The sequence below is a fragment of the Dasypus novemcinctus genome, chromosome 8, assembly GCF_030445035.2.
Source record: "Dasypus novemcinctus isolate mDasNov1 chromosome 8, mDasNov1.1.hap2, whole genome shotgun sequence".
Lineage (NCBI taxonomy): Eukaryota > Metazoa > Chordata > Mammalia > Cingulata > Dasypodidae > Dasypus > Dasypus novemcinctus.
The window spans coordinates 18,505,661-18,519,577 of record NC_080680.1 but is presented as its reverse complement, the minus strand read 5'-3'; the positions used below and the strand labels follow the sequence as shown (position 1 = coordinate 18,519,577).

Below are 13,917 nucleotides of genomic sequence, written 5' to 3'. Positions count from 1 at the left end.
ATCAAACTCACAATAAGGAAAAGACAAGGCATCCTTTTTAGATAAAACAGCTTTATTAATAGATGTTATTCTGGTTAGAATTTCTGAAATATGCAGGTCTTTTTTCTCTTAAAGGAAGATAAACTCAATGAATTAAAGGTTTTCAACGATTTAATTGGTTTTTTAATTCTCAGTGTTTGACATATAAGAGAAGTCCTATAAATGTTGTTAAAAAAAAAAAAGACTAAATTAAAGTATGAGGTCTGAGTGCAAACAGAAAGGTCGTGAGGACTGCACACAAAGTCTTATAACATGCTCTTTTAGTTTTGTGAGATTCTTGTTAAAAGTTTCTCTTCCAAGGGCTAGTAAAGATCTCTATTCCAATAAGAAAATCATTTTATCAATAATTCATCAGTAATATTCAGAAAGGAGAAAAAAAAAATCACCTGCAGCAGTGATTCTCAGTGTGGTCCCCAGACTAGCAGTATCAACACCACTGGAACATGTCAGAAATGCAAATTCTCAGGGCCCACCTCCGACATTTTGAATCAGAAATTTTGGTGGCACCAGGTAATTTGTTTTAATGGGACCTCATAGTAACTATGTTGTGTATTCAAGTCAGCGCAAGTACTTATTTTTAGAAATAATTTTTAATGGCAGAAAGAATCATTATTTTTTTAGATAAAGAACCCTAGGCAAGAAAGTGAAGTAGTTCAGCCTAAATCAAAATAAAAATTACCAATGGAAACAGGATGTGTTCTCAAAATTGCATCCCAATTAAATACTATTATCCTCTTCATCTACTGATAATTCTTTTCCTATCAAGTTAAAGGTATTAACTCCATGAGTTTATAAAAGGAACATTGATTCAGTTTGTGTAATAACTTGGTATATTCTTATTTAACACATTTCTCTAGAAAGAATAAATGCTCAACAAATGTTAGTTAAGGGCCAGGTTCTACACCAAAGGTTTTATATGGAGGATGTCATTTAGTCCTCACAACCTCATTTAGGTAGATACTATTCTCATTCCCATTTACAGACACGAAGGCTGACTTAAAGAGGTTTCTAAATGTGTAAAGGAGCAAAGAGTTATTATTGGCTGAGCTGAGAGTCAAACTCTCATCTGTCTGACATCAACAGATAAGCTTTTAACTGTGAATATTATCTCCCAAGAAAATAAAAGGCAGAAACAGAAAAATCAACTAAGAAGCTGAGTCTTATATATAACACCAAAGAGACAAAATCTGCTCTTAACAACAATGATCCTAAAGTATCAAGAAAATGTTGAATTATATTTTATACTTTTTTCATTTAGAGAATTATTTAATATCATTCAAAAAAGAAAGCATTTACATATGGATAGATTTTGAACTCTGTTCTTAAAGAATTATATCTAAGTTGAATTTTGTCTAATTAAACTATTGTTATGGAACGTAAAATAAGCTATTAACTATACATGAATACTATTTCAACACAACTGCCTGATTGGCAATATTTTGGTAGCGGCTAAATTTATTATATGCAGTTGAAGTGGCAAGCATAAAAAGACTATAATATACTTTATTGTATCAGGCTTTATTAATTCTGATTGGCCTACTTTCTAATTAGTAATATCTATCAAAGAATAAAATATGAGAAGCACCAGACTTTTACATTTTCTGTCTGCCATATAATACTTATGAAAAATACATTAAATGATATACAACAATGATAATATTGTATTATTCTGTACTTATATTAATGCAATCTTATTTTTGTAAAATTTAATAGAAATGAATCACTAAAAATAAAAAAAAGGGAAGAAAATAATACAACAAAAAGCAAGCCCCAATTCTTTTATCTGATCTAACAGACATAAAATTATTTTATCAAATTGCTATAACAATCTGTAAAATCTTACTTTCAATTTCTGTACTTATATTATCATAGGCTGATAAGAAAAAGTTTGCAGACTGGCATTTCCCCCAGACCACACTTTAAAAAACACTGGTTTAGATAAATCACATACCTGGTATCTGTAACTGAAGAGATTCAAACTTCACAAATCTCAACTGTTTCTAGCTAAATCCTGTTCTTCTAGAGAATTACTGACAGGTGTTCTTGGAACGTGAAGACTCTAACTTCATTTCTCAGTGGCAAACAATAGTTTAAAACACAGATATGGGTAACAAGCAAGGTTTATGCTATTTTTGGCAACAGTATTTAAATGAAGGTAAGAACCTTTTTTCACACAGTCCTTACTTAGATTATGTGAAATGTGTGACCTTTTTCTTATTTCAAGAACTTGTACTGTAAACTGCATGAATAGCACTATTATGAGGATCGCCATTATAAAGAAGAGTTCTGTAGAACAAAATTACCACTGTTTATCAAGAAAAGCTCCGTGTGCCTTTGACTCGGGTACTGCAAATACAAAGCATTTCTCCTAAAGGAAGTTATATGGTTGCTGATAAATTACAGGTTGAGAAGAATGGCGCACTCTTCAGTTTAGACAACATTCACCTTACCCTCTTCTCTACCCAACTAAAGCATCAAAATACTTAAGATGATCCATGAGTTCAGAAAAAAGGGAAGATACTGGGTTCAAAACAATTCCTTTAGTTTGCTAAATCACTAATACATAGGCTTTACAGCAGTATTATTCTTGACCTCTACAGACCGTCATAACAAAACTGTGAAGAGTAACTCCCTGGGAGGTCCTATAAAGTTATTTATAGGGAGATTTTGCCATGTTAAGAAGACCTGCCCCAAAGTTCATCTACAAGGAACTTACATAACCTCATACTTTAAAGGCAAGGCCAGATCTTTAAAACTGGGCAAAGTATATGCAACAATCCTAAAACAATTAACTAATTCTGTGAGTGGAAGAAATATGCAATATTTAAAATTATCAATATAGTATATAATTAAGTAAAATTATTTCACACATTTGGTATACATTAAGTACCACACAGGCATGTGGATTATATAACTAAGTCAAGTATTTTGATTAACAGGTAGAAAAGCTTTTAAAACCCATTTTAAAAAAATACTTTTTTTTTCAAAGTACCTTCAAGACAATCACATAGTAAGTTCAAAACAAGGATTTCACCCATTTCTCTAAAGACATTACTTCTCTACCATCTCCAAGACACAGCAGTTTGGTTTTTTCTGGTAGTGATACAACATTAGTAAACTTGCTCACTATGTCTGCTGTCCTTGTTCCTAGCAAAGGTGGGGTAGTTTTTGCTTCCAGAATAAAATCTTCAAAATTAGGAGATTTTTATTTCTCAACCCATCAGGAGGCAAATTCCCCAGGGGTAGAGGGGTAGTTTTACATACATAACTCCAGGGTTCTCGACTGAATACAAAACACAGTTTCTAACAATGGCAATGATTCTCAACCAAGGGTGAGAATGTCTTTTGCCATTCAGAAGACGTTTTGGTTTTGACAACTATTTTGGGGGGATGGGGGGAGGGAATGAGGAGCTGTCACTGGCACCCAGTGGGCAGAGGCCAACAATAAACATCTTACAATGCACAGGACAGCTCCCACAACAATGTAAAAAATGGGACTGTTGAAAAATAGTATTATTTGTAGCCACCCTAAAATGACCATTTGCCCGGTCTCCTTTTTTTTCAGAAACACCTACCAAGAAATTTCTGATAAGGGTCTAATTAAATGAACCCACCATAGCATTCTTTTATTTACCTGAAAGGAATATAGGATGTATCTCCAAACATTAATATTCTATATGCTTCTTCTGGAGTTCTCCCCAAACATATAACCTACATTTAAAAAGAAAAGAAAAAGGCAAATTAATTCTAAGCGAAGATATAGTGCAGTTGCTATGAAGTGAGTTTTGTATGATTTGTGAGATTGTATGATTTAACTGATTAATCTTGACTATCCAAAAAATATATCCCCTTTTCAGGAAAAAAAAAGGCAATTATAAAAAGCAATACACTGTAATTCACTAAGATATTCCAAGTATCTTTCTTCAATATCTATGTTATCATTTTAGGAATATAGCATTTATTTTGCAATGTTATTTATGAGAAAACATTAGGTTTAAAAATCTATTCACAATCCAAGGTCCACAGAGAAAAGGTGGCATTGGAGTGGGAAAAGTGGACATGGTGGCTGATGGGTATGGGGAATGGCAGGAAGAGATGAGATGTGGAGGTGCCTTTGGGACTTGGAGTTGCCCTGGACGGTGCTTCAAGGGCAATCACCGGACATTGTAAATCCACCCAGGGCCCACTGGATGGAATGGGGGAGAGTATGGGCCATGATGTGGACCACTGACCATGAGGTGCAGAGATGCCCAGAGAGGTACTTACCAAATGCAATGGATGTATCATGATGATGGGAGTGAATGTTGCTGGGGGGGGAGTGGTGGGGTGGGGGTGGTGGGGTTGAATCGGACCTCATATATTTTTTTAATGTAATATTTTTACAAAATCAATAAAAAATAAATTAAAAAATAAAAATCTATTCAACTCCTACCCTAAGTTTATAAACAGTATTTTATTACTTAAGGTAATCTATTTACGTGGTAAAGTGGGCTAGTACTTGTACTCTTATAAAAGCTATCCAAATTTCAAATGAACTTTAGGATATGAAGAATACATTGTGTTCACTTAAAACTTTAATAAAACTTAACTCCTAATCTAAATAATTTTCCCACCAGTGGATTTTTTAAATTAACTTTTTATTAGAGAAGCCGTACGTCTACAGTAAAATCATGCAGAAAATCCAGAGTTCTCATAATCCCCCTCCTCTCATGCAGTTTTTGCTATTAACACATTGCAATAAACATGTTATTAACATGTAACAATTGATGAAACAATATTATAATTATACTATTAATTGTATTAAAAGTATTAATGTATACTTAGTTTACATTAGGGTTCATTCTTTGCATTGTACAAGTCCTATGATTTTTAACAATTTTTAATCTAGTAACACATATGCAACCTAAAACTTCCCCTTATAACTACAGTCAAATATATCATTCAGTGCTATATATTCACAATGTTGTGCTACCATCACCACCATCGATTACCAAAGCTTTTTCATCGTCCTAAATAAAAACTCTGTGCCAATTAAGCATTAACTCCCTATTCCCTACCCCCACCATGGCCCTGAGTAGCCTACATTCTACTATCTTACTCTATCAATTTGCTTATTCTAATTAATTCATACCAGTGGGACCATATGTGTCCCTTTGTGTCTCACTTATTCCAATCAACATGTTTTCAACATTCATCCATCTTGTCACATGTATCAGAACTTCATTCCCTTTATAGCTGTATAATATTCCATTGTGTACACATACCACATCTTGTTTATTATCCATTAATCGGCTGATGGACACTTGGGTTGCCTCCAACTTTTGGCAACTGAATAATATGAGTATGAACATTCGTGTGTAAATATCTGTTCAAGGGAAACGGACTTGGCCCAGTGGTTAGGGCGTCCGTCTACCACATGGGAGGTCCACAGTTCAAACCCCGGGCCTCCCTGATCCGTGTGGAGCTGGTCCATGCGACCTGCCACGCAGGGGTGTCCCTGCGTACGGGCTATGCGCAAGGAGTACACCCGTAAGGAGAGCCGCCCAGAGCGAAAGAAAGTGCAGCCTGCCCAGGAATGGCGCCGCCCACACTTTCCATGCTGCTGACGACAACAGAAGCGGACAAAGAAACAAGATGCAGCAAATAGACACAGAGAACAGACAACCGGGGGAGGGGGGGAATTAATTAAATAAATAAATCTTAAAAAAAATATATCTGTTCAAGTCCATGGTTTCAATTCTTCGGGTATATAGCTAGAAGTGGGATTGTCAGGTTTCACTTTCTGAGGAATCATCAAACTTTTCTGCAGCATCTGTAACCCTCTGACATTCCCACCAACACTGTATGAGTATTCATGTTTCTCCATGTCCTCTCTAACACATGTAAGTTTAAGTTTCCTTTTAATAGCAGCCATTCTAGTGGCTGTGAGGTGGTATCTCATTGTGACTTTTACTTTTTAGGTACTAGGGCCAAGCATTATTGAAACTAGAATCTCATATGTGGGAAGATGACACTCAACACTGAGCTACATCAGCCAGAGTTAGGTTTTTTAAAAACTGTTTGTTGTTTTTCCTTTTTCAGAAGGTACAGGTAACTGAACCCAGGATCTCCTATGTGGGAGGTGGGCGCTCAAATGCTTGAACCACACTGTGATTTTGATTTGCATTTCCATAATGAATGCTGAGCATATTTTCAAATGCTTATTAGACTTTTTAATATCTTCTTTGGACAAATGTCTATTCAAGTCTTTTGCCCATTTTTTGATTGGGTTGTTTGTCTTTTTGCTGTTGAGCTGTAGGACTTCTTTGTGTATTCTGGATATTAAACCCTTCTTGTTTGGTTGGCTATTTTCATCATAAGCATTAATGACATACTTTAAAAGCAGAAATTTGCAATTTGATATATACATGTGCTATAAAAATATTTTATGTCCCCTGAACTTAGGAGAGGTTATAAGATATAGGTGAATCCTATGTCAGTTGAACCCTGGATCCCAGAGACATGAGGCCAACTCCTACTGTCCAGTTCTTTGGGCCTGTCCTGGACAACTAACAAAATGACAGACCAGTCCCATCCCCAAGGCAAGGAGTAGCTCCAACTGCAAACAAGACAGTTTTATTCCTCTGCCCCATAATATCTATTTCCCTTCTCAGTCCGAAGCAGTCAGTGTGGACAATGTCCCAAATTCCTCAAGACTGAAGAATAAACAAAAACAAGTGGGGAGTGTAACTGCTGACTAAAGGAGATTTATTGTTCTTATAGTCTTATAGTGTTCTTATGTTAACTAACTTGTAACACTCATATTAAAAAATAAATTTGAATATTAATATATATATTTTTGTTGTTTCTCACAAATAGTGGATTCAAATAACCTAGTACTCAAGTATACACATGGGATTGGAAACCAATGCTAGTGACTGAAGGAGCAGGAAGGGTGAAGAGGCAAGAGCAACAGTCTTACTTCCCAGGACAAGCAGTGGTGGTTTCCTCTACCTACTGGCTCTACGTTGGGATTGTGCCAAGGCTCTAGCTAGAGAGAAGCCTGTTTCTTCCCAGTGAAGGAAAACTGGTCTCCAACTTTCCCAAGGATTTTATGCATCACAAAAATGTTATCAGTGAATGCCTGTTTTGTCTAAATTTGCTCTGGCTGGTTTCTACTGCTTGCAACTAAGAGCTCTTTTTTTTTTTTTTTCCATTTAAAAAGAAATCAGGGAAGCAGTTGTGACTCAACTAATAGAGCATCCGCCTACCATGTGGAGGGTCCAGGGTTTGAGACCCAGGGCCTCCTGACCCGCGTGGTGAGCTGGCCCATGCACAGTGCTGCCGTGCACAAGGAGTGCCGTGCCACGCAGGAGTGTCCCCTGTGTAGGGGTGCCCCACGCGCAAGGAGTGTGCATCGCAAGGAAAGCTGCCCCATGTGAAAAAAGCGCAGCCCGCCTAAGAGTGGTGCCACACACACGGAGAGCTGACACAGTAAGATGATGCAACAAAAAAGAAATGCAGTTTCCCAGTGCCGCATGACAAGAATGCAAGTGGACACAGAACACACAGCAAATGGACACAGAGAGCAGAAATAAATAAAATAAATCTTAAAAAAAAAAAAAAGAAATCATAGCAGTTGTAGGTTTACCTGAAAAATCAGGCAAAAAGTGCAGAGTTTGGACCCTGCCCTGATCAAGATGGCAGAGTGAGACACTGCAGGTCTCTGTGCCCCCACAGTTTCAAGCAATTCCAAGAACTGAGAGAAACATCTTTTTCAAAGCTCCAGAAAATGTTAAGAATGGGAATAACAGGAAAGCGGATTTGGCTCAACAGATAGAGCATCTGCCTAAGACATGGGAGGTCCAGGGTTCAAACCCAGGGCCTGCTGACCCATGTGGCGAGCTGGCCCATGTGCAGTGCTGATATGTACAAGGAGTGCCGTGCCGCATAGGGAAGCCCCATGCACAAGGAGTGTACCCCGTAAAGAGAGACACCCTGTGCGAAAAAAAGCACAGCCTCTCCAGGAGTGGGGTTGCACACACGGAGAGCTGACACAGCAAGATGACACAACAAAAAGAGACACAGATTCCCGGTAGTACTGACAAGAATACAAGTGCACACAGAAGAACACACAGCAAATGGACACAGAGAGCAGACAACTGGGGCGGGGGGGGGGGGGGCGGGATGGGAAGGGGAGAGAAATTAAAAAAAAAAAAAAAAAGAATGGGAATAACAGGGTAAGCTCAAAATCAATAAAACATTGTGGAAGAAAGGACAAGTAGATGCTGGCTGCAGGACATAGAATGAAGTGCCTGGAACATGAGGAAAATTGTTTCTTAAGGAAAAGGGAATACTGTATCCCTGTGAGCAAGGGGAATTCCCAGGGCCACATGAGCATGACCCTTAAGACATTCAAGGACACTAAGGATTCTATTTCCAATGTTCAAGATGGCAATGATAGTCCATGGAGTGAGTTGGTAATATAGATAACACAAAATGTCACCACTGGATATGGGCTACTCAAATGCTTATAAGAGGTAGGGATCTGAGTGAGAGCATTTCTGATACCTTAACAGCGTTTCTGATACCCTAACAGTTTTGTGGAGTTAAAAGGTATAATCATGTTGGCTGGTGTTCCTAAATATGCTAGATACAGTTATTTCCAACTTAAGCACTGTATGAAATTTTATGTGTGTGCCCTGAAAGAAAACCTTTCTTCATATACCACAGACTTTTCAGATTTCTGAAAGCCAGACCCAGAGTCTCACTGTGCAAGTGGCTGAATTACAACATACATTCCAAACCTTGCAGGATATCTGCTGTTAAAGTGAGGGCCACAGACTGGAAAATAAAATTGGATGGGAACATATGGGTTGATAGCGATGGGGGTATGGACATTGAAACCCTAGATTCTGCTGAGTTTTTTGCCAGATAAATCTGTAAATGGTCTTTTCCTAAGGAACCAGCTGTTTGGCCTGAGGAATCCTCCATCCTAATTCCACCTGAAGAGAGTAACTCTGCTGTGCCTGATAAACCTGTTAACCACCTCCCTTGAGTAAACAGCCAGTCACTCTGAAGAGATTAATCCTGTTTGACCAGATTAAACTGCAAGGGAATGCCCTGAGGTAAGTGGTTGCAAGACACTTCTAATCCAACTCCTGACCCACCCCTACCACCTCTCTTTTCTTCCAGACTTACAACTAAAGTCCCACCAGACCCCAAAAGGTAAGGTACCATCAGAAGGTACACTAAACTCCAAAACAACTGCATGAATTTTCCAATTTATATAGATAGAAACCAGAGGACTATGTGTGGGAGTGGATATTAAGGATGTGGGATAATGGTGTTTTAGTTTGCTTAACACTGCAAATGCAATATACCAGAAATGGGCTGGCTTTTATAATGCGGATTTAGTAATTTATAAGCTCATAGTTCTGAGGCTGAGAAAAATGTCCAAATCAAGGCATCAGGCAAAGTTCTCTCCCTGAAGGCTGGCTGCTATTCTGGACTCCTGCCACATGGCAGGACACAATGCCAGCTCTGCCAGTCCATGCCTTCTCCTCCAGGCTGTGGTGCCTTCAGCTTCTGGCTGCTCCATCTGTGGCTTTCTCGCTCAACTTTCAGGGGTCTCTCTCTATACCTCTGAGCGCCACTGATTCCAGTCTCCAGGATCCTCTCTTGCAGCCTCTGGGTTGGGCGGGGGCAGCATATTTCTCTCTGTCTCTGTGGCTTTTTATTCCTCCATTTATAAAGGATCCCAGTAAGAGAATTAAGATCCACCCTGGGTCATGCAATCTAATCAAAGGCCCTCAACTGAAGGCATTTAATCAAAAGTTCCCATCAACAATAGGTTTACACATATGGGAATAGATTAGCTTTAAGGTAATCTATACGCAAAAGGGTGTACACAAAAGCTTCGAACTGCCACAGGGTAGAAGGAATATAAAGTTGGATCAGGCTGAATTTATTGATATGGGACTATGAAGCAAAGATCTGGACTCAATGTTGTAACACAAGGGCTTAGAAAGAAAGGGTTCTAACAGTTTGAGTGGTTGGCCGAAACATGGACCAAAAGGTGACCTACATTGTCCGAGGTCAAAATGCCAGAACTGCCCTCATATACTGTAGCTGAAGGAAGGGGGATCCAAAGGCTGAGAGAGATTGGAATGTTAAGAGTGGATTTATCATGTATGACCTGTTCACCCACCCAGGAAATGTCCAGAGGACATACTTTTCAGGACTGCGAGGAACAAATTTGTGAAACCAACTCCAACTTTCCCAAAGAGTTCTGTGGCTGCTCTTCACTATAAGCCAGATATTACTGTGGGAACTGCTTTCACTGAACTGGGACCTTAAACACAACAGGGAGATCAGATCCCGGGTCAGTTGTACTTAATCACAAAAGACAAGGTAGGCATGGCAACTATAATGGACAGCAGACTAAAAGCATCAATCAGAACAGTCTGAGTCACAGAGACCTACTATGTTGGCTAATAGATCATGGGGTACCTAGAAATAAAATAGATGTGCAATCTACTATATTCCTACTTAATCTATATAATATATAAGCAGAAATGTTCTAGGTAAAGTGAACAAAAACTCATATTACAAAAACAAAGAGTCTCAGTCCCTTAATCAATTTCCAGACTTGAGAAAGATTATAAAGCCAGAGCCCATTGTATGAGGGGAAGGCTCAGTCCCCTTGGAGAGGGCATCATTCCCCAAGGCGACTAGCCTGCTACCTGGTGACAGGTTGAATAAATTAGATCATTTCTATTATGGAAGGGGCAGCAATTTGTTTTAACTGGCATAGGCACATATCCCAGATATGGGTTTGCTTTCCCTACATGCAATGCTGCTGCCAAAAAATTACCATCCGTGGACTTATAGAATATCTTATCCACTGTCATGGTATTCCATATAGCATTGCCCCTGATCAAGGAAACCTCTTCAAAAGAAATGAAGTATGGGAATGAGCACATGCTCATAAAATTCACTGGTCTTCCCATGCTCCCCAATTATCCTGAAGGAGCTAGATCGATACAACAGTGGAATGGTCTTTTGAATACTCAACTATAGTATCAACTAGGCGGCAATACCTTGCAGGGCTGGGCAATGTTCTCCAGGAAGCTGTATATACTCTAATTCAGCAACCACTATATGGTGCTATTTCTCCCATAGCTAGGATTCACGGATCAAGGAATCAAGGTGTGGAAATGGGAGTGGTGCCACTCACTATTACCCCTAGTGATCCACCAGAAAAATTTCTGCTTCCTGTCCTGGCAACTGTAAGTTCCACTGGTTTACAGGTCTTAGTTCCAAAGAGAGGACTGCTTCCACAAGGAAACACAGCAATGATTCCACTGAATTGGAAGTTAAGACTGCCATCTGGCCACTTTGGGCTCCTTATGCCTCTGAATCAACAGGCAAAGAAAAGAACAGGCTGGGGTGATTGATCCTCTCAGGGGGAAACAGGATTGCAACTATTCAATGGAGGTAAAGAAGAGATGCCTAGATTCCCTAGGGCATTTCTAAGTACTATCATGCCCTGTGATTAAAGTCATTGGAAAACTGCAACAACACAATCCATGCAGGACTACCACTTGCCCAGAAACTTCAGGAATGAAGGTTTGGATCACACTACCAGGTAAAGAACCATGGCCCACTGAGGTGCTTGTTGAGGGCAAAGAGAACATGGAATGGGAAGAAGGTAGTGATAATAAATATTAAGTACAGGCGGTGGATTTGGCCCGGTGGTTAGGGCGTCCGTCTACCATATGGGAGGTCCGCGGTTCAAACCCCGGGCCTCCTTGACCCATGTGGAGCTGGCCCATGCGCAGTGCTGATGCGCACAAGGAGTGCCCTGCCATGCAGGGGTGTCCCTGTGTAGGGGAGCCCCACGCGCAAGGAGTGCGCCCCGTAAGGAGAGCCGCCCAGCGCGAAAGAAAGTGCAGCCTGCCCAAGAATGGCGCCGCACACACGGAGAGCTGACACACAAGATGACGCAACAAAAAGAAACACAGATTCCTATAGACACAGAGAACAGACAACCAGGGTGATGGGAGGAAAGGGAGATAAATAAATACATAAAATAAAAAATGTTAAAAAACAAAAAATTTAACTACGACAACATGACCAGTTACAGAAAAGAGAACTGTAATGGTCATAAATATTTCTTCCTTATTTTGTGATGATTACATTTGCACACATAAAGCAAAAACTTGATATCCTATCCCTTAAATATTATGACATGAAACAGATACAACCTAAGAAATATAAGGAAATAAGAGGAAGGAAACAAAGATATTTTCATGTCCTAATATTTAAGGGACGAGATATCAAGTTTAAGAGTGAATATTATCCAAGGACTTTTTTCCTTCTTTTTCTGTTAGTGCCTGGCATTCATGGTAAGCTCTGTCATAACACTAGCTGGATATCTTAAGGACAGATGCCTCAGAGTCTAAATTCCAGGAAGAACACATTATAATATCCAGGTTTCAGCAAAGATTACGAAATATAAAAAGAAACAGGGAAGCAGCTGTAGCTCAATCGATTAGGTTCCCATCTACTATATGGGAGGCCCTGGGTTTGTGTCCCAGGGCCTCCTTGTGAAGACAAGCTGGCCCACACCCAGGAGAGCTGGCAGCCCATGCCCACGGAGAGCTGGCACAGCAAGATGATGCAACAAAGGGAGACAAGCAGACACAGAAGAACACAGAGCAAATGGACATGGGGTGGGTGGGGGGGATAAATAAATAAATAAATCAGTAGCATTTCTTAAAAAAAAAAAGAAACTGGAAATAATGGCTCAGGCAAAAGAGAAAATTTAAGCATTAGACTAACAATGAGGAAGAGAAGACCTGGGACATACCAAAGACTTACAAAAAATTACTAATTCTGCTAAGAAACCTAAAGGAAAACATGCATAAAGAACTAAAGGAGCGAGGCAGATGTGGCTTAACCAGTTGGGCAACCACCTACCACATGGGAGGTCCCGGTGCCTCCTAAAGAAGATGCATCCTTCACAACAAGCTATGCACCGCACCCGCAGCAACGAGCTAGACGCTGCACCCACTGCAAGGAGCAGGCACCTAAATGACCAGATGCCCAAAGCCAGCATATGCTGCAGCCCACAGGGAATGGATGTGGCTCAGGCTGCTGGGCACTCACCTCCCATATGGGAGGTCCCAGGTTCGGTTCCTGGCACTCCTGGAGAAGGCGAGCAAACAGTGAGCAGACAGATGAAATAACCATCTGGGAATGGGTGGGGTGGGGGGGATCAATTTTAAAAAAACAAAAACTAAAGAAAATCAGGAAAATGAGAGATAAACACAAAGACAGTTATCAATAGAGAGATGGAAATTACAAATAGGAATCAAACAGAGCTGAAGAGCACAGTAACAGAAATTAGAAATTCCCTGGAGGGATTCAACAGCAGACTGCAACTGGGAGAAAAATCAGTGATCTCAGAGATGAAACAACTGAAATTATCCAGCTTAAGGTGCAGAAGGAAGAAAGAATGAAAAAAACTGAACAGAACCTGAGGAACCTGTGGGATACTATCAAGCATATGGATATATGCATTATGGGATTCTCAGAAGGAGAAAAAAGCAAGAAAGGACACAGAGACAATATTAACAGAATGAATGACTGAAAACCTCCCCAAATTAACAAAAGACACAAATGTGCCTCAGCATGTAAGAATCTAATGTTTGGATAAATGTTGGGTATTTTCATAGTAGTTACAGTTACAAATGACAACTGAGCGAGTGCTCAGGTCCTAGCCAGGGGAACTCTGTCACATTCCTCAATGGAACAGCAACAATCCCCCAAGTGCAATGGCAAAGACCAACAAAGAAGGATGGTCCAGTGATGAGCTGTTGATACTGATGATTA

General features: G+C 39.7%; 1 protein-coding gene across 11 annotated transcripts in view; it reads right to left on the bottom strand.

Annotated features, from left to right (window-relative positions):
* CDC14B (cell division cycle 14B) overlaps positions 1-13,917 on the bottom strand; it is a 134,253-nt gene that overhangs the window by 38,555 nt on the left and 81,781 nt on the right. For all 11 annotated transcript variants that reach the window (XM_058301547.2, XM_058301545.1, XM_058301543.1 and 8 more), the window contains one exon: positions 3,674-3,750. In XM_058301547.2, coding sequence (XP_058157530.1) covers positions 3,674-3,750 — 77 coding nt within the window. The remainder of the gene's footprint in view (positions 1-3,673; positions 3,751-13,917) is intronic.